The following is a 27,354-nucleotide window of genomic DNA, read 5'->3' on the forward strand; positions in this document are numbered from 1 at the left end:
CCGCGCCGCCCCGCCCGCCCGCCCGCGGGAGGAGCCGGGGCCGGGGCGGAGCCCGGATCGGGGCCGCCGCTGGGGCTCGGCGGCTTTCTTGGGGGCCAGAATAAACGTCATCTGCCCAGAGAGAGACACACACAGAAAGGTTGTGTTCCCCTGCCCCGTCGCGCCACTGCGCCCGACCCCGACCCCGACCCCGTGTCTGCACGGACACACGCACCTCCCGGGCACCGAGCTCGTCCCGAGCCACCACTGCCGCCTCGGCCCGCACAGCATGCATCTCCGTCTAGATCTACATCGATCTGTATATAGAGATAGATACAGATAGATATAGATATATCTTTATCTATCGATCGATCGATAAAGATCTCTCTCTCTATATATATATAGAGAGAGAGATCTTTATCTATAGATAGATAGATAGATAAAGATATATCTATAGATATAGATAGATATACACATGATCTAGTCACTGATCAATGGTTAATGCCTCCTTCCCCCATATCTATGTATACACACACCTTCTGGTCACTGATCACTGCTTCCTTGACCCATATAAAGACATATAAAGGTTGTATAAACATGTACACACACTCACATATCTATCTATCTATCTATCTATCTATCTATCTATCTATCTACACACACACACACACATATACACATACACACAGTCTAGTCACCAATCATTGCCTCCTTAACCCACCAGTGACTGGTCACCCATGGTCACTGCCCTTGCCCCATATCTACGTATACATACACCCCTTCTGGTCACTGATCACTGCCTCCTTAACCCATATAAAGGTTGTATATACATGTATACACACACACACGTGTATATATATATATATATATATATATATATATATATATACACACACACACATAAGCGTGCACATATATACACACACATACACACAGTCTAGTCACCGATCATTGCCTCCTTAACCCACCAGTGACTGGTCACCCATGGTCACTGCCCTTGCCCCGTATCTACGTATACACACACACCTTCTGCTCACTGATCGTTGTCTCCTTGACCCACCGTAGGAACCCACCAGCCGTTACAATCCTCGCACCCGTGGAAAGGCAGGCCCGTCTGCAAGGCATCGTCTCCCTACAGCCCCTGGCCTCTTAGTCCCGTCCCCAACGAAGGGGTTGCAAACTCATTTCACCCACTGGAGGACTGTCTTCCGATTTGGTTGTCTCAAGGTCCTCTTCGCTGTGTGTTTCCCCACTGGGGCAGGGGTCTTGAAAGATCCTGTGCCAAGTGTCGCTCTGCCAGGTGGATTTAGCTGCGTCCTCACTGTCGTCTGGGCCTCTGGTGCTTTTTGCTTTGGACCCCATGGTGTGGGTGAGAGGGGCCCAGACAGGCTGTGACAGGCCAGGCTCAGGGCAAGGGACTTGCCTCTCTCTGGACTTCCCCTGATACATCACAAGACTGCAGGCAAAATGGGGGGTTCAGCCTGGCCTTTCTCCATTGACAACCCCCCCAACCCTGCACAAGCCGTGTCTTTCCACAGGCTTGGGACCTGCAAGAGCATCCAGGACAGGCCTAACAAGGGGTTGGTGGATCTGGCCCCCTGTGTCACCTTCCCCCTGCCTGGAGTGGCAGCAAAAATAGGGGCAGAAGGTGCGGGGCGTCATGGAGGGCACTGCAGAGCCCCCCTCTGCACCCACTCTCTGCGGGTGACTCCCGGGGTAGTCTCCAGGGTCTGAGCTCTGTTACTTATCCTTGTCTCTTGGACCGGGTCAGCGGTACCCAGATGCAAAGGTAAGTCCCTGCATTTCATCTCAGCATCTGCATGCACCTTGGACCCATCGTCTTCTCCCCGAGCTCTGAACCCAGCTTGCGGTCTCCCTCTGCCCCCAGCTGTGGAGGCTGCGGAGATCTACGATGGTGGAACAGCCCCCTTCCACTGCAAGACCAAGTGCATTCCTGTGTCCATCACAGCTACCAGTTGCCATCGCTGCCGGGAGTGCTGCACACCCCTGTCCGGCTGGGGAGAGCAGGGAACTGCCACCACCAGCCTCGAGACAAGACCCTGCTCATGGGGCGCCCTGCTTCTCCCTGCCTGGGCTCTCCGTGCCCCCAGGGGGCTGCAGACGCCGTCCAGAAGTTGGCAATGAATGGCATTCTGGACAGTGCAGGGAGCGGCAGTGCCCGACCCGCGGGGTGCTGTTTCCATCAGTAGTCTTCAGCCTGGTTTTGATAGCTGGGGACACTGAGGCAGAGAGCGAGTCAAAGGGGCTAGCCGGTGGCCACCCAGGAAGCGCATCGCAGGGCCTCTCCTCCTGGCCGGGGCACTCTCCATTTGGCAATGCTGCCTCTCAACAGCCATTGCTGCGTTGGCTGCAGGGAGGCCTGGGGCAGATGTCATCCACCTACCACAGCTGTTTGCAATTCATCCTGTGCCCAGCGGGCAGCTCCAATCCCAAAGAAAAGGGGTCCCATGTAGCCCCAGAGCCGACCTGCAGGCACCAGCCACCCCAGGGGGCGAATTTCTGCCCTCCCAGACCTGAAACCAACCTCCCACCTCCAGCTGCCGGTTCCTGGCCCGTGCTGGCTTGGAAGGGCGATGAAGAGCTCCATTTCTTTGGCTCTGCCCTACTCATTCGTTAATGGGCTCGAAGGATTAATGAGATGATTGTTTTCCCTCCTTCTTGGAGAGAGCCATGGCCAGGATGCTGAGTCAAACTCCAGATCACGGCGCACATTCCTAGACGGCTTCCTACGTTCGCCGCACTCCTCGCTTACGAGCGATAGTTATAGATTCATCTCGCTGAGCAGCCAGGCTTCGGATCCAGTCCAGCCTCCGGCTGCGGGAAGGATCAACCCGGTCCAAATTATCCCAGACAAGTGCCCGTCTGCCCTTGTTCTAAAACAATCCTGCCGCCCAACGGCGCTGGGGACTCGCCAGCCTCCGTGGTTTTGCTGTGCAGATGTACCCGACATGGCTCACGTGTCTTTGTGGCTCCTGCTGGCCCAGGGCCGTCTGCTGCAGTGTTCTCCTGCCTGCAGAGGGGTTGGGATGAAAAGGGACTCGCCCAAGGCCTCTGTGGGAAGTCGGTGGCAGAGTCAGAATGAGACTCTCCCACCATTGCCCGTTATAAGCCCCTCCAGTGCCACCTTCTTAGGTCTCTGGGAATGGGGCCTGATCCTCCCCGTGGGCTCTGGGCACAGCGGGATAACAGAGGACAAGCGAATGTCAGGCGCCTGGTGATGACAGGCAGAGTCGGGTTCGTGTTGCACTCCCCTGTCCGAGATCAGAGCCTCTTAGCACCAGTCACCTGCGGAGCGCACCTCCCCAGGGCACCAGGTGCCAGGCAGTCGGCTGGAGGAGGGACAGGGCCCCGGCCACACATGAAGTGGGGCTGGGGAGTGCAATCCCAATGCTGCATCCCAAATTACTCCCTGCTCTTCAGGCCCAGGGGCTGCCGGGCTGGGCATGGTGGGCGGGAGAAGTGACTCACCATCCCGGATCCCCCCACGTTGCAGGCACTCCTGGCACCGCGCGAGACACGTCTCGGGGGATGTCGTGCCTGTGTCAACCCTCCCATGGGCTGATCCCTGGAGGGAGATCAAAGCCTACTCCTGCAGGGGTGATGGAGCCAGCCTGGCCTGCCCAGCAGCAAGGCTGGGGGAAGGGGAGGGCAGGGGCATCAGCCTGGCACTGCCACTGAGCTGCTAGAGACAGGGGATGGCACAAGGGTGCAGCCTTCCTGCTAGAGGAGCTGCGGGGGCTTAGAGCCAGCCAGGAGGCCAGCTACTTACCCCTTCTTGGGGTACCTGGGTATCTTCCCCTCCCTGGAAAGCAGGCAGGACTTTCCCCCTCCATTACAAAGGGTAACAAGTTGCAGAGGGAGGGGGCCAGATAGCAAGAGGAAGAGGGGTTGCAAGGCAGTCAAGTGAGCCGGGGCAACAGCAGCCTGGGCCCCCAAGCACACACCAGGGACCAGGGCACAGCTACCACCATCCCCCTTCCTCTTGCTGAGGGGAGGCAGCCTAAGGGACTTGCCCAAGGAGCCCCAGGAAATCGGTGGCAGAGCAGGCTGGGAGCTGGAGCAGGCACTGGGCTGGCTTTATTGATGCCTGCAAGAGAGCGGCCCAAGCGTGCAGTCTAGCACGGGCAGTGTTCTCTGCATGGGGCTAGGCTGGGACCCCAGCCCTTCTCACCTGTTCCCTGCCTCAGTTTCCCCATCTGTGCTAGGAGGATAAACACGCAAACTCTGCATCTTGGTGACAGCAGCCCAGCATTTACCTTATACCACGAGCAGCACGTCTGCCAAGTGGCCCCAAATGAGCCCGGCAGCCAGAGTCCCCGACAGGATCAGGGCAGGGAAGGATGAGCCTTGCCTCACATCTGGCAGCAACACGGGGAAGACGTCCCTGGAGTCCCAGCCCAAGACACCCCACGGCGGAAAAGGCAGAGGTCAGTGGAACAAGCGGGCACCACAGTTGCCCACCAAGGTCCGGCGCCGCCCCACGGACCCACCCGTGTGTCATCCTGGGGGCATCTCAGAGCCGCCTCCCCATGCACCAAGGCAGCTGCTAACATACCAGGAGTTTCCCTGCCAGGGACCAGAGCCCAGCCAGGGCCATCTCCCTCCTGCCCTCCCACCCGCTGGTGGCTGGACGGAGCTTGCAAGGGCTGGACCGAACCCTTCCTGCCATTGCTGCAGATGGTCACAGGCTCCCAGCTCTGCTCCCGGGGCTCCTCCTCTGCCTCCCAGCGCCGCAGGACGAACCTGAAACCAGGGATATAAATATCCTGCTGCGAGATCTCATTGCTCCTGGTGCAAAGCGGGACAGATAGAGGGCAGGAGGTAGCGGGGATGGAGACAGGAGGAGACAGAGGGGACAAGGGCTCCGTGCGCTGGGCACAGAAGAAGGGGCCTCATCCTGCTCTGGTCTCCAGCAGGCCCAATGGTTTGATGCAACTGCGACGAGGAAGAGGGCAGGACAAGAGCCCTTGATGTAGCCACCGTGGCCCAGGCCCCAGCTGGGGAGTGTCTGTGGGGGCTCTGGGGGCAAGACGGGCTGGGCATCATTGGTGACATGCCCAGGGTTTGGGCACTGGAAACCAGCATTATGGCTGGGCCTGGCAGAGCCCCTACAGGCACTGGCATGGCTGGACAAGCTGAGGGAACTGGAGATACCAAGCAGACGGGTCTCCAGAGCAAGCCGAGCACAGGCCTGGGCGCCAGGAACGCCACGCTTCCAGCCCCAGCTGCATGCTCCCCGTGGGACCGTTTCAAGCATGCCTGCTTGGGATGCACCACGTCCCCCGACAGCTCCAAGGGCACAGGGGACCAATGGGCATCCTCCTCCTGGGCCCTGCTTCGGGCTGCTGCTACGAGGAGTCAAGCAGGAGACAGAAGGCCCGGGCCCGGCTGCGGAGGGAGATCCAGGGCACTCGGTCTGGATCAGCGGGTCTTGGCCTGTTTGGACTCCTGCCCCAACTCAGGAAACGCCAGCTGGGAGCTTTCACTAGGGAAGAAAGCGAGGGAAGGCCCAGGGTCCCCCGTTGAGCATCGCGGGGCTGGATGGTGCTATGTCTACGGCAGCGGGGTGCCCTCTGCCGCCCTGTCTGTGTAACCACAGCTAGAGGAAGTCTCTGGGCAGTCCTGCCAAGTCTCTGGGCCCAGACCTGCCGGCTCTGTCTGACCAAGCCCTGCAGCATGGCCCGGTTCTGGGGCTCAGAGCTGCAGCAGGACCAGGCTTCCCACAACAGCCTCCCCAGCATCCAGTTCCCTTTCAAATCCCTGTCCAGCCTGGGGGCATTTGATGGCCTTGACCTTCCCAACCGGGCACCAGTCCCTGCCCAGCACTGGGAGAATCCGCCTCCCCACAACAGGCTCTAGGAAGAAACCCCCTTTCCCAACACCCATCGCTGCAAGGTGTCAGCAGCTACTGGGACAAGGAAGGGACCAGCTTGCACGCTGCACTGGTGCCAATAGAGCACCAGCCTCTAGCTGGACAGCCCCAGCCCACTGCTGCACCCCAGTCCATGCTTTCGCCAGGACCACGAAACTCGCTGCATGCCATCCAAAGGCCTTGCTACGCACGGGTGCAGCTGCCAGCTGTTTGAGGCCAGGAAACCACATGCAGAGAAAAAAAAAAATGCAGGTCCTTGGCTTTGTGCATGGCACAGAAGGGGGTCGCTCACCTGCTCCTCAGGCCAAAGATGCTCCAAGGAGATCTCTTGCAGCTCGCCCTTCACCGGGCAGGGCTGAGAGTCACAGTCCTCTGCATCCAACGCTGCTCCTGCCTCGGCCGTGTCCCGCTCACCCTCCTTACACCTCATTGCAGCTGGTTCAAGGAGCGGTGGCACCGAGTGCCCCCCAATGCCTCAGCTCACATGCCCCTGCCCTGACATGGCTGGGGAGCAGAACCCTCCCACAGACATGTCCCTGCTGATGGCAGGTGCCACGTTGGCACAGCATGGGGCTGCGTGCTGCAGCTGTGTCTGTTCTGGAGCATGCAACTGTCCCCGGCAGAGATGCTTCAGGAGAGGCTCGCCTGCTCCCCTACGCCCCATCCGGCAACAGCCGTCAAGTGGTCCAGATCAAAGTAAGCAGCTCCTGAGGCCTTGTCCATCAAGGCATCTAAAGAGCAGGACAGTAGCACCGCTTGTCATGGCAATCTTAATTGGCAGGAAAATGGGTAGCAGATGTGCGAGGAAGGGCTATGTTTTTGAGTTGGGGGTTTGGATGCAGGCCAAGATGCTGCAGCCCTCCCGCCTAGCCCTGGGAAGGAGGCCTCCAGCCACAAGCAGGGAGATGTCATGGCCGGCTCCTTGCCAGGGGTCTGCTGTGCTGGGGGTTGAGGGGGCTGGAGCAGGAGCTGCGCGCGGGTAGGGAGACGGGCAACCCCCCAGTGGGAAGGAGCAAGACCCACACGTCACTGCATCGCTGCTTCCAACCCGGGAGTTTGCTCAGCCAGGACCAGGCATCTCCCCTCCCTGCCAGCCCCCACCCCGCTCCAGAGACTCGGAGACATCCGCTGCCTCCCCAAGTGCCCCCAGCTCCTCCCCATGGGTCCCCCAGGGCTGCCCCTCTGCATGCCCACTTGCAGCCAGGAGCCTCTGCTTGTGCCAACCGCTGGCTGCAGCCCCTGGCTCTCACTGCGGCACTGCGACTGCACTGCCCCAGCCCCTTTGCCTCCCCCAGCTGTGGAGGGAACCCTTTGCAGTGCCCTTGCCCTGGCCGTGTGTGGCCAGCAGGGAGCAGCACACAGCCAGCTGATGCCCCCCTGGCTGGTGCTCTTTTTGCTCCCCCCAGCACCAAGGCGGTGGGACACAACCCAAGCCTGGGCCAGAGGACCCTTCGGGCAGAGCCGCACGGGCACAGCCCCTTGCACAACCAGCTCATGGACAGGCAAACACCGAGGCCTGTTGCCACCCTCAGCACAGGGGGCAAGTGCTGCCTACTGCCCTGGGAAGGGGCAGGCTGCTCTTGCAATGCCCCCGGACACATCGCAGCGAAGGCCCAGCTTGCAGGCGAGGACTTAGGGCCCGATGCGGGCCTAGCAGCCGGGTGCGGTGGGGGAGGCTACGAGCTGGGGAGTGACAGCAAAGTGGGGAGGAATCCGGACTCGTCTTGGCCCCACTGGCTCCTCCGTGGTCCGTGGTCCGTCTCGGTCTCCTTTCAGCAATGCAAACGGGGCTCTCACGCCAGGAAGCACCTTGCCACGCTGTCCCCCCCAGCCACCCTGCTTTGCCTGGATGTGCATGTAGGCGCCTTGCTCTCAGTTGCTCCCCTTAACCAGGGCAGCGCTTGCAGAGAGGCTCAGGGCAAGCGCCAGGGCTACGCTTCACCCCACCATCCAAAGGCCAGCTCCACTGCATGCATGCCATGGTGCCAGCACGCCCAGGGGCGGCAACTCCCCCCGCCTGCTGCTTCTCACGCTCCCACCGCCGAAGGCTACGGCTCCCCCAGGCCGCTCAGCTACTTTACCAGGGATTCACACAGACGTGGGCACCAGGTACGGGCAACTCCGTGCCAGCTCCAGCAGCTGCACCCAGCTGGAGCAGGAGGAAAGGGAATGCCAATGCCTGGGTTGACATGGTGTCCAGAGAAGCCACCTTGCTAGGCCTGGGTTGACCTGGTGCCAGGCAGGCCTGCCATTCACATGCCCAGGTTGATCCTCTACCCGGCCAGATCCTTTCTCCATGGAGAAAGCAGCAAAACGGGCCTCTGAGCTGTAGCACCCAGCACCCTCAGCCCGGCCCCGTCAACCACAAGTGACTTTTCTTAAGATACTTTTACTTCTTCCATGTCCCGGCTCTGCTCACGTCACCCTGACCCAGGGCAGCAACAGCCGTTCCCCCTCCAGCAAGCATATCCGTGTCTGGAGACTGGGTCCCTCGGGGGAGATGGAGGTAGGGCACATTCCCTCTGCCCCAGCTGACACCTCTGGCCTTGCTCCTGCCTGGAAGAGCTGGGTATGAGCTAAGGCTGCTGCTGGATCTTGCAAGCTGGGTCCCAACTAGCCTCAGGCTCCTGCAAAGCCATCCTTGCTCTGGCCTCCTCCCACCAGTGTCGGCTCTTTTATCAGGACTTTGCAAGAGCAAGCTTTTACCCTGCGAGCAGCTTTATCTGCCGCAGCAGCTGCCCCTGCCCAGCTGGTTCAGCAGATCAGGAAGAGCAAGGTGGGTGGGTTTTCCTACAGGACCTGGTTCCCCGGGGGCCTCTTCTTGGCCAAGCCCCAGCAGGTTTCAGACCCCCCCTCTCCAGCTTCCCAGGCTAGTCTCAGGAGCGGGCTGGCAAGGTGAGGTATAACAGGTGCATGCACACCTCCTCCCCCCACGCTCCCTTTAGGAAGAGGCCAAATGCCCACCCTTTCCGAAGCCCCTTGGAGTAGCCCACACAGCAGGCCAAGGAGCAGTGGGAATTGCCAGGGTGCAGCTGCTTACGCTAGAAAGTGCACAATTCAGCATCCCATGTCTCCCCTCATCCAAGCATGGAGCGATAGGTACCCAAAGCCAGAGGGAAGGCTCAACCCAGCCACCTGCCCAGCCTGCTGCTCTGCCTGGGTGTGTGCATTGGGACACTGCAGGCACTCGGGTGCCAGACATTGCTACGCTCTGAAGTCACGCCCCAGGTCCGTTTGTGCGGCACCCAGGCCCCAAGGGTAGGTGGCTGCAGGCTATGATGATTGCAGCTGGCCACTTCACAAAGCTCAGCACCACCACTGCTTCGCAAGAAAAGCTTGAGTAGCAGACAAAGGACTGAACAGCCCCCATGGGCTCCATCACCCATCTGCACCCAGCTCGAGGTAGCAGCATGTTTTTCCGGCTACCTCCACGCCCACAATGCACTGAGGGACGATGTCCTCCCACCAGAGGAGCTACAGGTATATTAAAACACAACGGCGGGGGTGTGCAGAATGGGAGCAATACCACTGCACCCAGGGCTAGTTTCATACTTTCTAGGGTCAGAAGGGACCTGAACAGATTATCAAGTTTGACCCCCTGCCCTGGGCAGGAACAAGTGCTGGGATCATAATACCCCAGCCAGATATCTATGCAACTTCCTCTTGAAGACCCCCCGCAAGGGACAGAGGACGGGGGTCGATGGCCAAGGCTCAGCAGACCTGGATTCTAGTCCTGGTTCTGCCACGAGCCTGCAGTGTCCCTCACCAGGACACATCGGTCCGGGTTTCCCCAACCCACAAAAGAGCAGCAAGAACACAACCCACCACCCCCCCAGTGACAGGTGCAAGCAGGGAGGGAATTACTGCCTTACTTAAATCACAATACATCCACCTGGCTGGGTAAAAAGTAGAAACCCAAACCCACACCACCCATCAGCAGCAAGAGAGGCTGCCTGCTGCCAGTGGTTTAAGCTGTGTATCTGAGCACAGGGGCATTGCCCACACAGCTGAGGCAGGCCCCAGACTTCACCCAAGAGAAGGAAGGGGAAGAAGGAAAGAAAAAAAAAAAGAGGAATCATCTTTATTGGTAAAGTGATAACAGAGGGCTGATCCTGCCACTAGCGCGAGGATGGAGGTAGGGAACACAAAAAAGGTAGGGAAGCTGCTGGCCACCTGTGGGCTCTGGCCTCGCACGGACGTGGCAAGACTCACAACACAAGGAAACACATGGTTGATCTGCTCCCCGTGAAGCCATGGATAAACACCAGCTCTGGAGCCCGGTGAGCATGGAGGGGCTGGCCCATCCCTTTGCTGTAGCAATGGGGAGAGACCAAGGAGAGCACGTGGCTGAGCCGACTGCTGCAGCACACTTGTTTCCTAGTTTGCTTCCTGCAAGTTGTCCGTGTTAGTGGTGGCAGAGGAGAGCCAGCAGAGCAGCCCTGCTAGAAGGGGGGAGCCTGTCTGAAGGAGTTATGGCACTATTGTTTCTTCAGGGGGGAAAGAGGAGAGAGGGGAGAAGAGGAGGGTGCTCATACTAGTCATCGGGGGGGTGGAAATAATCCTCCAGCCCTGCCAGTCCGAAAGGATGCGACCCAAAAATATGCAACACAAGGGGCTGCAGGGGTGGGAGGGGGAGAAGCTTCCTCTTCCCAGGACACAACTTGACTAATAAGGTTTCTCTCCTCCTGAGTAACCATCTTGCTGCCCCTCGGTGAGACCAGGTTACTGCCATTTCTCCCTCGCATGTCCTGGACAGGAAGGGATATTAGGAACACTGGGCACATAGGCCACAGCTGGAGAGATGCACAGGCTTGCCTGGTTGCTACCTTGCTTCACAGGATACCCCTGCCCTTGTTAGTTCCTTGTGTGACTTCCCCCAAGATAGGGGCAGGGGATGAAATGTCAAAGGAAAAAGGTGCAGCACCAATAGTTTCAGCTCTTCCCTCCCACTCTTCTCCATTAGCTCTGCACAGTGCAGAAAGCCAACAGGGCAGCAGCTGGCACTCTTGCTCCCCTCTCTGCAACAAAACACTGAGATCTAGAACAAGACAGCCAGTGATCAAGACTACCAGCAGAAGGGGTCGAGTTAGGGGTAGAAAAAAAAAAAAAAAAAGAGACACACAAAAAACAAACAAAAAAAAGATACCCTCCCACAACTCTTCTCCTTAAAATATTACAAAAGTGTGTCTGAGAATCTACAACTGCACTGTGTTTCTTCCCCGTGCGCGGTGGTGGAGTCCCAAGGACATGCTAGAGCAGTCTGGGGCTACTTCGCCAAAAAAAAGAAAAAAATCCAAGACAAGAAGGGATGTCTGGGCAAGCTCGTCGGCTGCATCACCTGGTGCGGGAGAGAGCAAGAGAGAGGTGAGGGAGAATGTGGCTGAAGCAGCAATGGCAAGGCATTACAGCCATCTGAGAGACATGGAGAAAGGGAAGGCTGCCTTGAGATGGAGGGGACTGCCTTGGCACTCTACTTCCAGCCCTGCCAGCAATTCGGACTGTACTGCTGAGCTGGGGGCTTTGTCCCTGGCTCAGGTTTCACACCCCCGACCCCCGCAGACATGGTGAGGAATCCTTCTACCTGCCCACCCCAACAGCCAAGACAGGAACAGTCTGCCACAAAAAGGTATCTAGCCTGTGTGCCCCTGTGCCCAGCACAGGCGTTATGAATACACCTCTTCTACCACTTTCCACTAGCCCTGTCAGTCTGAAGTTAGGGTTTCCAATACCCTGCTTCCTGCTTTATTAGGTCCCAAGAAGGGGTGGGGTGGGGTGTTAAGCTGTTCTTTGAAGCCCTTTAGCTTCCCAGATGCACACCATAAGACCACGGCCATTTCCCTGGAAGGGTCTTTGAGCTAAAGGAAGGATTCTTCGCCCCCTGCCCCTACCCCAGGCTCGTCCACCTTGAAGCCTGCAAGTTAAGAACCCATGGCAACCCCCAGCACTGGGGTCACATGTACTTTGGAGAGTGGCTTAAAACAGCCAATAAAGCCAAAGATTGGGCACTGGGTGGAAGAAGCCCCTGCTAGCGTTCCCAGTAGCCTCCCCTGCCCTCCACAACTCACCTGCCTGCCTGCCCACTCTTAGTTAGCGTTCCTCTGGCGGACATTCTTGTCCTTGTGATTTGTGGCATTGCTTTTCCTGGGGGAAGAGAAGGCCGTGAGAACAAAGACACATTTCTTTGTAAGTTAACTCCCACCCTGCTTCACTGACAGGGTGGGATAAGGTGACAAGTCTCCCCGCCCAGGCAGAGCCTGGAAGAAGGGAACAGCTAGGATGGTAGAAAGTTAGGGTTGGAAGGGATCTCAAGAGGTCATTTAGTCCAACCCCAGCTAGGTCATCCCAGCCAAGGCTTTGTTGAGCCAGGTCTTCAGGATGGCGATTCCACCACCTCTGGCTCTTCCCTTGCGCTGCTCCCAGAGCCAGCACAAGTAGGACTTTAGCCTGTGCCAGGGGAGTGTGGTGGCTTCTGTAACCCAAAAGCCTTAGTGTTTATGCCAAGCAGCCACCTGTGTCAGCAGATGGCAGGAAAGCAAGGTACTCACAGCGGTGCAGATCCTCCATCGTCATCTTTGGGTATGCAGCAGCATGCAAAGAAGGAGAAGAAACCATCAGGAAGGGCCTCCAGGAAATCCTGCATCACCCCTCCTCCACGCAGGATCACAATCCCGAAGAACTCTTGCAGTCCCCCACACAATCCCCTTTGTACAGGGGGACGTCGAGACAGAAGCAGCACAAGCACGTGGCTATTCCCGGCTTGCCCATCCTAACACATAGCGAGCTTAGCTGCCAGGGAGAACAGCAGCCCAGCACATTCTCCTTGTGCCTAGCGCAGATCTTGCCGCTCTTAAAGGGCTGCCGTGGGGTCCCTGCTAGGTCCTCCACTCAGGCCCAGGTGCAAGATGCCTCTGCTTTCCCAGCATGCCAGGCACACTCCAGCTTCTGCTCCCCTCCCACCATATTCTCCCAAAGCAGAACCAAGCCATGGAGCCTGCCCCGGCCACGCAGCAAGTCAGCAGGCAAGCTGCAATTAGTTGCTTCCCATCTTAAGGGCTGCAGCCTGATTAAATTCAGACCAACAACCATTAATCCAGGCAGGAGACCTTCAAGGGAGCAAAGGATGCAGGACAGACAGGGAGCTTTAAGTTCCCGAGGCATATTGTGCCCGTTATGTTCTGCCAAAGCCAAAGACTCACAGCACACCATGCACTGGCTCTACAGACGGCATCAGAGCGAGGGGAAGACCCCTCTGCTGTCAGTCAGTCGGGGTGCTCAGACCTTTCACCAGCACACTGTGATCTAACAGGAACAGGACTCTAGGCCACTGTTTCCACAGGGCCATGTCAACTGGGTGACCCAGATTGTGTGCAATGGGGCCACCACGGGTGCCTGACAGATTTGACTGCTGGCGAGAGGACAGATGCAGGACGACAGCTGGAGCCAGCTCTTCCACTTACCGTGCGAGGTACCACCCAGCAGCAGAGGAGGGAAGAGAGCGGAGAGATAATGCCAGCAAGGACACCGAACCTACACATTGGTGCACCCTTCTCCTTCCCGGAGGGCAGGGAGGGAACAGTGCCCCCCCTCCCACGAGCCCGCTCTACTCCCCACCCAACATAACATGGAAAGAATATTCAGACTAGCTCGCACGTGGGGTCCTGCAACACTGCGTCAGAGCCCAGAACCGAGGCACCTTTTCCAAGACAGACCCAGGCTGCCACCAGATGCAGGGCTTGGCTTCCAGCACTTCAGTGGGCCTGTAATCCCCTTGACAGGAGCCCGTCAGGGTTTCTCCATCAGACAATCCTGTCGCCAAGCTGCTGTCCTCCATACAGAGCCAATTCCCACAGGCCACACTTGCATTAGCAAGGCAACATCCTCACTCCCACCCTTTCTGGCTTGGCTCAAGAGCTGTATTCTTCTACCAGCCAATGACGCCCTTGAGGGGGGAGCGCATCGACCACTGGTTGGGACAGGAGGCACTTGGAACAGATGGGGATTATTAGCGACAAAGAACGGAGTGCATGAAGGGGGCATCCCAACTCCTACCCAGGGAGCTCAGCTGGCAAAGCTATTCAATCCACATGTTCCAGGGTCCCCAAACTAGACCGCTCCTAGCCCCAGGCCAAGTTGGCCCCCGGTGCCTCTTACCATCCAGGACTTCATCCGGCTTTCTCCTCTTCTCGTAGATAAAGATGATGGTGACGAGAACCAGCACCTCAGCCACGATGCCCAGGAAGGGCCAGAGCGCGGCCAGGCGGCTGCGGACCCGTAGGCTCACCGTGGCACCATCCTGGCCCAACTCGTTGGTGCCGTTGCAGATGTACTCGCCTGGATCCTTCTCGATATCCAGGCTCATAATACGCAGCTCCGTCTTGTTGCCAGAGGACTTGATGATGAACCGAGCCTCTGTGCCGTTGACAACAGGCTAGAGGGGGAAGCCGGGAGCAGTTAGGGGCAGCTCCTCCCAGGCTCAGCCTTGCCTCATCACAGGCCTTCCCACTTCCAGGGACTATTGCTGCAGAGGAGGAATAAACTGCCCCCCTGCCTCTTCTGGCAAGCAGGCTCCTGGCAACAGACTCACCATATAGTGGTCATTCTCCTTCTTGTACCAGGTCCACTCGGTGACTGAAGGATACGAATTGCATTTGCATACCAGCACACCTGTGTCGCCTTCATTCCCATGCTCAGACTTCTTGTACGCCACCACATGTGGCTTAACTGTATGGAGACAAGTGGGACATGGAATTTGGGTGGCTGAAGGTAGAACGCCAGCCAGCCTCCCAGGCAAGGCTTCCCTCCCCCACAAAAGCCTGGTCCCAAAGTCCGAGAAGCCTGTTGCTTCTTTGCACTCTTTCATGAAGTCCAGCATCTCTGAGCAAGCACTTGGGCTGTTTCCAGAGCAGGAGGGTGGCTTGTGGGGCTTTGAACTGAGCCACTTGATAGCTTCCCCACTGCAGTTTCCTCTCTGCTGTTATGGCACTCCGAAGGCTTGGAGGTGCCTACCTCAAGTCCCAAGAGCCCATCAGAGGAGGCCAGTAGGAAGCGACCCTTTCCCTTCATCTCCCACTTGCTGCTGGAAGTGGCTCTTAGCACGATGGACAAAACTGTTGGATAGAGTCCAGCTTCTCCCTCCTCCCTAGCTCCAAGGGGGCACTAGACATTACCTGTCACAAACACAGTCCCTTCTGCGGGCGGGTTGGTCAGGAACTTGCACACGTACTCCCCAGAGCTCTCGGCATTCACCTCATTTAGACTGCAATGAGACAGGGAAGCAGAGACGTGAACGTGCAACAGACTCGCGCCCAAGCGGCAGTAGGAGACTCCACAGTCCTGAGCTCTGGCCCATGGGCAGGAGGAAGATCAACCCAGCTTCCTATTGAAAGGGTCCGACTTTCCCACTTAAAGCAGGATGGGGCACCAGAGATGTCTGATGGTTGTTGGTGTCAGAGAACTGGACACCAGGCTGACTTTGGAAATTGGTGTCTTGTGGTAAAGGCAGCCCAACCATCACTAGGCTTGGTCAGTGGTGCATTGACATCAAGCACACATCTGCTTCGTACCCCTTTGCTCCCCAAAAGGTAGGAACAAAGCTGGGTCTCTCGTAGGGCCTACACATCCAAGAATTCTGGGTGCTATGAGCCAGAGACAATAGACCTGCCTGTCCCTTTTCCTTGCCAGAGGGCACAAATGACCAGACCTGGTTCTGAAAGTGTAGTTATCAAGACCCCACAAATGCGTGGGCAGGACTAGCCAACCCCAAACAGACAGAATCCCTCTACCTGCCCTCTCCATAAGGCAGCAGGGACTCCCAACAATGCTGACTACTGGGCACAGCAAAACTTCACTTCTGATGGGAGGTAGATGTTGGCAGTGCCCTTGGTAACAAGAGAAGCCATTAACCCAGGCTTCGAGCCTCCGGGTGGCTATCGGAAGATGGGGGAAAAAGGAAAAAAGTCAATTAGGCAAGTGGCAGAACAGCTCCCATTTGGGAAGGCCCACACTGGGTAGGATGCACATGGTGCTATGTAGTGGCTTTAGGGATCAGCACGAAGTAACAGCCTGATCTCGGAGCACAGAGGTTTGCTGTGGCTGGTTTTAGCAGAACCTGGTACGTGCTGGGAGGCTGCAGGGCAGCGGTCCCCACAGCAGGGCACAGACTGGGCACCCCGCCTGCCAGGGCACAATGGGGCGCTTGTCCATTCTGCTGAGCATGGAGCTTCCCCCTTCTGAGCGCGGGAATTGAGGTCACATGAAGGAGGCTGGGTTATAAATACTTTAATCCTCGTTCAGCTCCCTGTTGCTATGGGGAGAGGTGCACGTCGGCTGTGCCATACACAAAAGGACACGATGCTTCTCCAGCTGACTGGGCCAGTGCCAACAGGGCCTGACTAATGGGAATGGAAAGCTTGCTGCACCCTTACAATGGGGCTGGTATTCTGGTTCCTGCTTAGCCACAGCCTGGGTATAAAGGCTTAGGCACTGACCCTTAACTAGCAGAGCAGCCACCCAGCACTTCAGGGCACCATGCTAAAGTCAGGAAGGGATCTGGGGCCAGCTAATCTCTCCTAGGATCTCTCATCCAAGGGGCTCCTGCCTACCTTGGGAAGCACTACGTTCTCCCCAGCGAGCGAAGCCCAGTCCTTTCAACCGAGGGAAAGTTGCCTAGACAGGACTGATACACAGGTTCCTCAGTCCCCAAGCTAATCAGTCCCTCATTGCAGTACCATGCCCCCACCTCGACTCTTAGCCCAGTCGAGGATGCCAGAGTCCAACCAAAGCTCAGTCCAGGTGTCTCAAGTTGCTGTGTGCTTTAGAGCTCGCTATAAATCCAACATGCCTGCCTTGTCTATGGCAGCAGAAAGTGTTCCTGAAACCCACAACTTGGCAGAGAGCCTGAGGCCATGTTACCCTCTGTACAGAAGCCAGCCCAGTTTAGGACAGAAGGCCCTTCCCAGTGAGAGTCCCAGGCCAGACCCCAGATACCTACTTGTAGACAGTTTGGTGAGATGAGGTATCATCCGATTGGAGGACCTCTTCCCCCTTCATCCATTTATGCCCATCGATGGCAGAAGCAGCCCCGCTGATGTTGCAGTACAGCTGGCCATTTGAGCCGGACGTCACGTTCGGGGTGGTGACTATAATGGGATCTGCGTTTGGGAACAAGCACAGAGTCATTCACAGGACTGGGCAGCAGCTGCACCTGCCTCAGGACCTTACGCACAGAGATCCGCATCACTGTGTCAGCAGCTCTTCACCCAGCAACCAGTTTTTCCGAGGAGAGGTGGCACCAGCAAAAGGACATCAGAGCCAGGTCTCAAGAACTGTCTGCCCAGCGTGACTCTTTGGTAGATACCCCCCTAGCCCTCCACCCCAATGGGAAGAATCACACCCTCATTCCCTCGCCAACCCTAGACTGCCCGGAGCCTCAGAAGTGGTTGCAGCAAAACACAAGCCACCTCTGCCAAGAGCTCAAACACACAATGGAAGAGAGGTCACACTGACTGGCAATCCCCAGGCACAGCTCCCCGCTTCTTGATTAACACCTATATCCCATGATGATTTAACTAGTTGAAGAGTCATCAGTTTTGAGAGAGGATGACAGTCCAACTTTTTGTGGGCGGGAGAGAGAAAAATCATTAACACCAGTCCAAGTAGAAGACACACAAAAACTTAACCGAGTTGGGTTTATCCCAGTTAGAGTCAGGAGAAAAAATAATAATGAGCCCAGTGAGGGTTTGCATAGCTCGGAGAGCCAAGATCACACCACTTGAGCAAACAGCTCAAGAAAACAGTTCTGTTCAGAGAAAAGCCTCTGGGAAAGTAGTTGCCATTAGTAAAATCATTCTATAAAAATGACGAAATGAAGCAGTCTCCTACCCACTGCAGAGAAACCATGTCACACAGGGCTGAAAGGCATTCGTTTTCCCCTCACACCAAGAACAAACTCCAACTGAATGTCTCTTCCGCTGGAGTTGGTGCTACCTAGAACCTTTTAAGCCATCCAGAGGGACTGCTACAGCCATTCGGTTCCAGAGATGCCAGGAATCAGGATACCGTCTTAGGTAGTAAGGTATCGCTTGATTTCCCTGCATTAGTCCAAGTTTCTGCTACTGAAAAAAAAAGAACTTTTGGCTCAGAAATTGGACTTTCAGCTCTGTAAGTGAAAGGGAATTTGGTCACTTCCACAGCACAAATACCTGGTCACATCATCAACGTCAGACAGACACACGGCCGCTTCAAAAACGGTTGCATCGGCAGAAGGCTAAAGAACAGGCAATTTAACCCCGCCTCCCGTAGCTTCTATCACTAGCAAGGCAGAGAGCTTAAAGCAAGACTAGTCATGGGAGTAGCAAGGAAGGGCTGGTAGGTCAGCGGTGATCCGAATCGGTACCCTTAAATCTGCAAGCCAGCTTTGGAACGAGGAGTCTCGGGACAAGCAGCGCGTTCTAACAGTTGTCTGCGTTCCAAAAAGGGACGGGACTGCAGGACGGCGTTTTTGGCTGGGAAGCCACAACCCTTTTTGAGCAGGGCCACTGTGGAGCGGAGTCACGGGTGGTGAGGGAGATCACAGGAGGGTAGGAGTCTCTCAGTTCTACCGTGAGGATGGGAGGGTGAGGGGAGTTGCCAGGAAGTCACAGGACAGGTGCGGGGTGGCAAAAATATAACACTCAAGACATCTCTGTCTGAGCAAATGCCAAGGCCTCGGCACGGCCACTCACGTTCGAAGACAAAAATGTTCGCCTGGGAACGGATCCACTTGATTTTGGGGCTCTTCGACAAGTGGTTGCGGTCTGGGTCGTTGCTGGCCCGGCACTCGTAGATGCCCGAGTCGTTGAGAGTGAGGTTGGCGATGTGGATGCTGCTGGTGGAGTGCAGGTTGTAGGTGGCGTTGATTTGGACCCGGTCCTCCCGCGCCCCGTCCCAGAGCTGAGCATAGGTCTCGTTGGGCTCGTTCCCCTCGAACCACCACTGGATCTCGGGGATGGGGTTCCCCACGGCCTCGCAGTGCAAATCCACGCTGTCCTCAGTCAGTTTCTTTTGAGACAGCGGTGACTTTATAAAGCCGGCTACGAGTTGGAGAGGTATTAGTGCAAAGGGTTAGTGAAAAGCCAGACTCCACCCTCCAGAAAAGTGCAACGGGTTAATTAGGCAGGCAAGCGTGGTCCCCCCCCCCCCCAGCAGCCCCTCCCCGTTGCACACTATACAGTCTGCCGTGCCCTTAGGCCCAGTGTACGGGACTGCTGTGTTGGTAACCTGCTACAAGCAGAGCGCAGCCAACATGCTATTCAGTGCTGCATATGCAACACAGCAGCCAGCATTTATATAACCCAGTGCTACCAGACAGCACTTTATCCGCCTTCTGTAGCAATGCAGAAAGCCTGAGAGTAAAGCAAGACCAGTTTCCTGTGCAAGAGGGCCAGAGGCACATACAAAGCAGACAGTGGAAGCTTATCTGGAAGGACCAGCTACGTTTGCCCCCCACCTCTGAGAGCCTAAGCTAGACAAAGCACCTGTGCTTTGCAAGGAGTCATTTCTAGCCCCAAGAGCAGCTAAGGAATCCCCCCCACCCCAGCAAGTAGGTTGTAAATCAAGGCTGTGGTCTCTGTTCACATGTATAGAGAAGGTAGGAGAGGCAGCAACAGTCTCAGGATGAGTGGCAGCTCTAGAAGCTACAGTCCACACCGAGTCAGCTCCTAATCACATGCTTCCCCCCTCGGTGCCAGAGGAAGTGCTGGATCTTTGGAGGATTAACTGGGTGCTCAATGCTGAGGGTTAGAGAGGCACTGGAGGCTGCCTGTTTGTAGTCAGGCACAAGGAACTTAAAGAAAAGGCTTTCCCTCCCCCAGGGCCAAAGCACCAGCTATATTCTAGGTGCCACAAACCAAAGCTCCCAATCACTTTTCACTACCCCATTTTTTTTTTGCTCTCCCAAACACAGCACTGTACTCTATCCACTCAACCAGGACAATTCTCTTATCTGCATTTAATTCAAAACTACCCCACCATTTACTGAGCCTGCCACTGCAGCCTTGTTCTGCCGCCAGCATGCAGGGCGCTTACTGCTTTACTGCAAGGGGTTGGGAACATCTTTGCCACGGAGAACCCATCAGGCAGTTGCTCCATTACTGGAACAGGGATGCTTTGGTCTTACAGAGTCGGAGGCTTCGCCACCAAGCTGCCAGCCATGGCAAGGGACTTCCGTGCTATAACCACGGAGTCTGATGTATATGCAGTTCGGCAAAGGGCCCCCCTTGCCTGTCGAGCTGAGCTCTGTCTTTATGTCCTTTTGGATGTAGGATGGGCAGGAGGAGTCTATAGCTGTATAAAATTACTCTTTTGCAAGGCAGTTTGATCTGAACAGTCTGTTCCTTTTTCCCACCTGTGGGGATATGCAAGAGAAGCATTACGGTCTGGGTTCTCCCATCTGATGCAGGAAGAGTCACAACCCCGTGGAAGATCACATTCCCCCATAGAAGCTAGGGATGTCTGCTCCCTGATCACATGTGCTCAGGATCAGTAGCCCAGGGAGAGACCAAGCCCTTCTTTAAATCAGATCTGCTAAATTCAAATATGGATCACAGGCAAGAGGCTTATAAAAGTGTGCATATATGGCTGAACTCAATCCCTTTGCAGCCCAACTCCTCTTTCAAAGGAAAGGAAAAAGTATCCCCACCAGGCAAGGACAGGAGCAGGTGAGCAAAGTTTATCACTTCCTGGGCATGCGGGTATTTATCTAACTCCCATATATTAATGATCGAAGCACGTTGAGCAAAAAGACACCAAATACAGAAGCTATAAGCACTGTAATTCTTCAGTGCTCTTACAAGCAGAGTCCTACCTACATCATCCTCAGCCCACAACTGGCAAAGCCGGGTAGAAAGCCACTTGCCCAAGGTTGTGTGTTAGTCGAGGAGATTCAGTTAATCTTATTTCGGGCTGTCATTTTCAATGATCGCGTTGGAAGTACAGATAGCACTTCCGAGGAAGAGGAAAGTCTTCGAAGCAAGAAGACGAGCCAAAAGGATCCCCACTGCTCACAACTTCCGTGGATGACAAGATCCAGAGAGTAAGCTTTGATTCATTTTTAAGTGGGGCCAGGACAGTTCTGAAAGGGTTTTATCTGGTCAGTGCCACACCACAGGCTAGAAGCCAGCCATACAGTCAGCAGACATTGCTCCCACTTAGGGGGTGAAGAGAACCACGAAAGCCCAGTGACCCACATGCCCCATGCCAAACCAAAGACAAAAGGACGCAGGCAGGAAAGCAGTCTGCACACAAGCTTGACACACATCCCCACATCCACGCTGCAGACGTGCCGATTCCCTCTCCACCCTCCTGCATTTCAAGCCAGCTGACAATAATTTAGACTTGCTCAGAGTCTGGCACCCACCCCAGCCATGGGGACTGACCGGGCAGCACTGTGTAGCAGTCCAATTATGGCACTGTCCACATTGCCTGGCAATCTGCTCTGCTCCACAGCCTCTCTGGACCCGCTCTTAGTCACCCTGCTTCGACCAGTTTCAGATGAGTTCAGCTAGGGATGAATGCCCATGATGGGAAAGTCAATGGCAGCTTTGCTAGGCAGTCACAAAAGTTTCCTAGCCTGGGTACAAAATCTATCCGTGGCATTCGTCACCACTTGCAGCCAAGGAAGCCAGGCTGTCCTCATCCCAAGCAAATCAGCCTTTGCAGGGCTGAATACAGCGCTATACAGACTCCGAGACCACGACAGCCATGGTAAGATGGTAGATATTAAGTACAGTAGGTGTCGGTATGTTTAAGGCAGCGCAGTCCAAAGGATTTGCCGAGTTCACCCCTTCTTTGAGGTGAAGGAGTAGCTCAGCAGAGGTGGACCTGTAAATCAATAAGCTGCTGCTCCCAAACAGGAGCCTTAAAATGGCTTACCATCAGCAAACTGAGCAGTAACCACCAGCTCCAAACAGTTCAAAAGGCAAGTATTGCTCAAGCCATTCGAAGGCAGGCATCAGCAGGGGAGGGCCTGCACTTCAAGAGAAGAGCTTTACGAAACACAGGAAAACCCAGCCCCAGGTTTCGGGTGCATTTACTCAGCATGAATCAGGAATTCACAGGAAGAGTTGAGAAAGCTAGTTACGTATGCAACGCATGCATCCTGCCCAGTGCCGTTGCCAGGTCACCTAGAAAGCCCTGCCTCCTTACTAAAACGGGAGCTGGTTGCCTAATAAATGCACAGTGGTTACGCAGAATTACACCCAGCCAGCCAGGCTCGGTACAGGTATGAGGACCCTCTTTCAGGGAAAAATCATGGTTGCCTCTATACCAAACTTAAATGGCCTATAATCCACAAGGCCAAGCAAGCAGCGTGTTGACACAGCATGCTGCCATCCACGCTCTGGATCATAGTAACTGCAGCTTCAGTTTTAACTTTCCAGTTGCCTGTAGCCTCAGAGGGCTTGGGGGACAACATATTATCCACAAACTAAAACTAGAACAAGTCAAAGGCACTCCTGTGATATCCATTTAACATGGATTTAGCACCTCTAAGACAATTCTGCATCATGTCTGTAATCAGCTTTGCTACGGCAAAGAGCTTGTTTCAGATGTTTCATTTCTCTTTAAAAACCAGAGGGGGATTTGCAAGATGCAGGTGTTACAGGAGCAAGGATCTCTCCTTGAAACCTCAACCCAGACTCACATGCTCTTAACACCGAGGAATAAGAGCGAGTCTTTGAGTCTCCTTCAAATACAGAAGGGCTGGACAGCCATTTGAACAGCTTTCTGGGTTTTTCACCTGCTTCTCTGGAGCAAGGAAATGTGCGCCTCCGGGCTGGCATTTTCCAAGCCTGCTTGCTTGTTAAGTTCAAGCCTGTGAGTAAGCACTCAGCCACCTAATTTTGAGAAAGCAAGGACCGACAAGTCCTGCGAGAAAGCCTGTCCTGCTTCGGCTGCAGCCTAGTTTGAAGAGGTGCTATTAGAGGCAAAGGTTTCTTCCAGAGATCCAAGCTGATTACAGAGGGCTGCAAAAATCACTTGGAACAAGGTTACTGGCTCGGGGAATTAAAGGGCACCTCTCATCCCCAGCGCAGACAGGCTGAAAGCTCAGCAGGTCTGCAGTCCTCACAAGGCACCCACTGCCACGACTGCTTCGCTTGGCTCGCGGCCCACAAGAAAGCTGGCAGGCAGCATGCAGAGCGTTCACTGCAGTGAAGCAAGCACCGCGCAGCACGCACCCACTGCGACTGGGCAGTGCCCCCTACTTGGTTTCCATTGGCTCTGGTTTAGGGAAAGCAACAGGCATTATCAGGGAAGGGCCCTTCATTCTGATAACAGAAAAAAAAAATTGCTATTTTCCAGGTGTTGAAACTGCTCTGACCCCCAGGAAACAGCCACGCACGACCTGTCCAAGAAAGTCACCTTCAGCTAAGGACAGCCCCAGCAGAAGGAGGGCCTGCCCCTGCAGTAAACTGTCTGGCAGATCTGGCCCATCTTCATTCAGCTAAACCTGGCAGCCTCCATTTGCAGGACGCAGGAAACCCAGCTCATTCTCCAGCCTAAGAAGGAGGGATGTGTAGTTTTACAAGTACGGGTGGAGGTTTGTGCGCGAGCCTCGTCACTCCCAGAGCCAAGAAAAGGCAAGTTTATATAATAACAGCTGAGTGCGTCAACTCGTAATCCAATTAGCGGGGTGAGCCCTTGAACAAATACAGGAAGTCAGGATTGTTTGCCCTTTCCTGGGAATCTGGCAGTGAACAGGCATTCATGGGATGTACTCAAGAGCTGGGCCATGCTGATCTACTCTAAAGAGGCGACCAATTGTTCTTTCCAGGAAAGCTCGCCAAGTAACACATGGTGAGGTTATGAGAGAGAGACATCAACGTACAAAAATCTCCTGTGATTTTTTTTAAACCTATTGTTCTATGCAATTAAGAGACTGGAAGGAACAGGGGTTTCTCCCCAGCTCCACTGTTTTACTTAGGCAAGACTAACAAGAAAGTACAGCTCTAAAGCTGCAAGGGAATTTGGGAGCAGGTGCACCACTTTTTTTTTTTTTTTAAAGAGAAGAAAGCACAAATAAGTTACAGGAACACTGTTTCCTTGAGATCTCATCAGTTATTTAAAAGCAGAGCTCTGTTTGGAAGCTAAGGGGGACCCTCAAGAAGTCTAGCAAAGCGGAGAAGAAATTAAAACACCCAGCAGGCAGGTGTTTCAATAACCGCCTAGATCTGTAGGGTCTGTAGCAGAGCCATCTAAGACCCAACTGTTGATGTTGATCCCGATTCTTGCATTCAGCAAGGGAGATCAAGACTATTTTCCTTGCACACACTGCACCAGACCACAATCAACACACAATGCAAAGAGTCCGGCTTGAGACGATTCTCCCCATAGCGTGCTTTTACTTTGTAGAAGATTTTAAGCGCCATCCCATTAACAGACCCAAGTCACAAGAGAAAGGTTACGATGTTCTAGCTAAAGGCTCTGTTTACAGCCAGAGAGCTCTTTCAGTCTGCGCTTTGCAGCTGTAACCTTTAGAGTCGAGGCCTAATAAAAGAAGCCAGGACATAGTTATACTAGTATCTCAATTCCCAGAGCAGCTAAGCTAGTGAATCTTCCTAAACAGTGCCCCGATGAAACCCTAATCGTCTGGTTCGTTAGCCGATGTCAATTCTGCAGTTATTTTACACACTCCGAGGACCCCGCCCACTGTTCCACCCTACACACGAAATACCATCACTCCCTGAAGCAACAAGCTAGAGACACCGCGCTTAGGACAGTCTAGATCCCACTGGCAAAGAAGCATAGGTGATTATAGCAAAGGTGGAGTTGGGCTTTTCTCTGTGGTCCGAGGGCATGGAACGAAGCAATGGTCTCGAGCTGCAGAGGAGGCTTAGGTACATCGGGAGGAGCTGTCCGACTACGAGGGTGGTCAAGCATTGGAACCGGCTGCCTAGAGACTGCCGAATCTCCATCTCGGGAGCTGTCTGAGAGCAGGTCGGACAGACGCTTGGCCGGGATGGTTTATTTGGGGACAATTCTGCCTCGAGCAGGGGGTCAGAGTAGGTGACCTTGTACGGTCTCGCCCAGCCCTACTGGCTTACATTGCTGTAGGCCACATTACAGATTTGACCAGCTTATGAAAGAATTATTTGTTTTTTTTGCAAAAATTGTGTTGGTCTGATACAAGATATCATCTCTACTACCAGCCCTGACCAGCTTATGAAAGAACTACTGCCCCAGCTGCTCCAGCTAGGATGGTAGCATGTGGCTTTGATGGGGGAAACTGCATTTCAAGTAAACCGACCCCGAAGAACCGGTCCCTGCTGAACGCAACACCAAAAAACAACAGGTTGGTAAATCAAGATCGGCACCCAAAAAACTGGAACAGGGAAAGGACCTGGAACCAAAAGGTGACACCCATAGGAGGGAATAAACCAACCAGAGACACTAGTCGTGACAGCACCGCAGCTGCCACGTTGCCTAGACGTGCCGCCCAACCGGGGGAGCCCAGCACCCCGAAGAGAATAAGTTCCCAATGCTGGTGAGAATATGATTATATACATACACACTGGAGGGGTGTGTGTGTGTGTGTGTGTGTGTGTATATATATATATATATATATATACATACATACACACCAGTGTGTGTGTGTGTGTGTATATATATGAATATTATATATAATACACACACACACACACACTGGTGTGTCTGTATATGAATATTATATATAATACATACACACCAGTGTGTGTGTGTGTGTGTGTATATATATATATATATATATATATATAAAATACATACCAATGTGTGTGTGTGTGTATATATAGTTCTTTGTCTCTGGTCAGTTTGGTCATTAAATAAACCAAAGCTTTCTGCTTCCCCAGGACAAGAAAGGGTCCAATCCAGCTGCCAAAGCCTCTCTCAGCAGCAAGACCTTGACGCCGGACAAGCCCCGGCGGGTCGCGCTCTGTATTAGGGTCATGGGATGACCTCGATTCGAAGAGCCCGGGCTAGGTAATTCGACTTAATGGCTTTCCTTCACGCGTGGGGTAGGAGGGAGGGAGAGAAGAGAGTTCATTAGGGACTCAAGAGACTGGGGGAGGGCAGGGCCTCGTTAGTCCGGTGTGGTGGGGGGCTCTGCTGTTCTTTGCCCCCCCAAAGGCAGCCGTGGGAGGTGGAGAGCTGGGAGGAGCCGGCTCCAATGGTGCCGCAAGGCCCTGGACACAAATGGGCCGGGGGGGGGGGGGGGGGGGGGGGGGGGATCCAAGTCTTGGGCCTACTCTCCGCAGGGCAGGGGCTCCCCCGGGAGCTCGATCTTGAATCGAGGGATCGCCCATCGCGACCCCCACCACGCTCGGGGGGGGGGGGGGGGGGGGGAGGGGCCACTGGATCAAAGCAGCTTCCCCCCCCTCCACCTCGCTGTGCAAAGGGGGGGGGGCAAAAATGGCCGTGGGGCCACAGGGCCGCATCCCAGCCCCCCCGGCGGTGCTGCAGGATTGTGGGAGGACACAAAGCCCGGGGGGGAGCACGATTCGCCCCCCCCCACCCCGTCATCATGAGGCGCCGCTAGTACAAGGCGAGGGGGCGAGCCCCCAATATACCGCGATCCGGGCCGGGATCAGCAGCCGTCAAGGCCCCCCCAATCCCATCCACCCCCAGGCCCGGCCGTACCTGCGCCGAGGCCGCCGCGGGCCCCGCATATCAGCACGAGCGCCAGGCCCAGCATGGCCGCCGCGCAACCACCCGCCCTCATGGCCGCCGCCTCCGGCACTGGCTCGTCCCGGCCGGTTCCACTGGACCCAGCTAGCTACAGGGCTCCGCCCCCGCCGGCCGGCCAATCAGCAGGCGAGTTCTGGGCGCGGGGAGAACGGCAAGCGAGAGGGGACAAGAGCCGCCGGAGAACGGAACGGCGCGGCGCCTGTCACGTGGGGTTGGGGGGGTAATGGGCCTGGGAGGGTAGGGGGAGAAGTAGTGCAGTGGAGTGGTCCAGTGCAGGCTGCTTTGCACTGCACCAGACTACTCTAGTGCACTGCAGTGTAGTGCAGAGCAGTCGCCTCGTCTGGTGCAGTGCAGAGCACTAGTCTAGTCTAGTCTAGTGCAGACCCTTGCGTGAAGCCTGACCCCCAGCCCCGAAGCATTAGCACCTGCAGGGAGCACTGCCCTGCCCCCAGCCCACCAGCAATCTTTGCCATCGGCTTGGCTTGCAACAGAGCCGCCCCACGGAGGCATCGGCCCAGCAGCCCCGGTTTGCCCCGACATCCAGTTGCCCGCGGGCTCCGTGGCCTAGCGGGGGTAATAGGGCTGAGGGGCTCCGTGCAATGGCAGTGGCACAGAGGGCAATCACCAGCCCAAACGCAGCTGTTGGGAGCGCGAGGAGCTGGCACGGACGGGTCTCGCTCACACCTGGGACCGCGTCATCCTCGGGGAGGAGCAGAAGGCACCGTCACCGCAGGACACAGGCAGCCGCACACAGACAGAGGGCCCAAAAATGGTGACAATAATAA

The 27,354-nt window shown here is 55.5% G+C and overlaps 1 protein-coding gene across 1 annotated transcript; it reads right to left on the reverse strand.

Moving 5' to 3' along the window:
• Positions 1–9,936: 9,936 nt before the first annotated feature.
• On the reverse strand, positions 9,937–26,632 carry BSG (basigin (Ok blood group)). The gene is made up of 8 exons (XM_019484099.2): positions 26,522–26,632; positions 16,863–17,022; positions 15,040–15,128; positions 14,457–14,593; positions 14,024–14,300; positions 12,418–12,442; positions 11,938–12,013; positions 9,937–11,210 (listed from the first exon to the last, which is right to left on the reverse strand). Exons 1-7 carry the CDS (start codon positions 26,601–26,603, stop codon positions 11,956–11,958), a joined length of 828 nt encoding a protein of 275 aa, XP_019339644.1. The 5' UTR covers positions 26,604–26,632; the 3' UTR covers positions 9,937–11,210; positions 11,938–11,955.
• Between the last annotated feature and the right edge of the window lie 722 nt (positions 26,633–27,354).

The sequence above is a fragment of the Alligator mississippiensis genome, chromosome 16 (assembly GCF_030867095.1).
Source record: "Alligator mississippiensis isolate rAllMis1 chromosome 16, rAllMis1, whole genome shotgun sequence".
NCBI lineage: Eukaryota > Metazoa > Chordata > Crocodylia > Alligatoridae > Alligator > Alligator mississippiensis.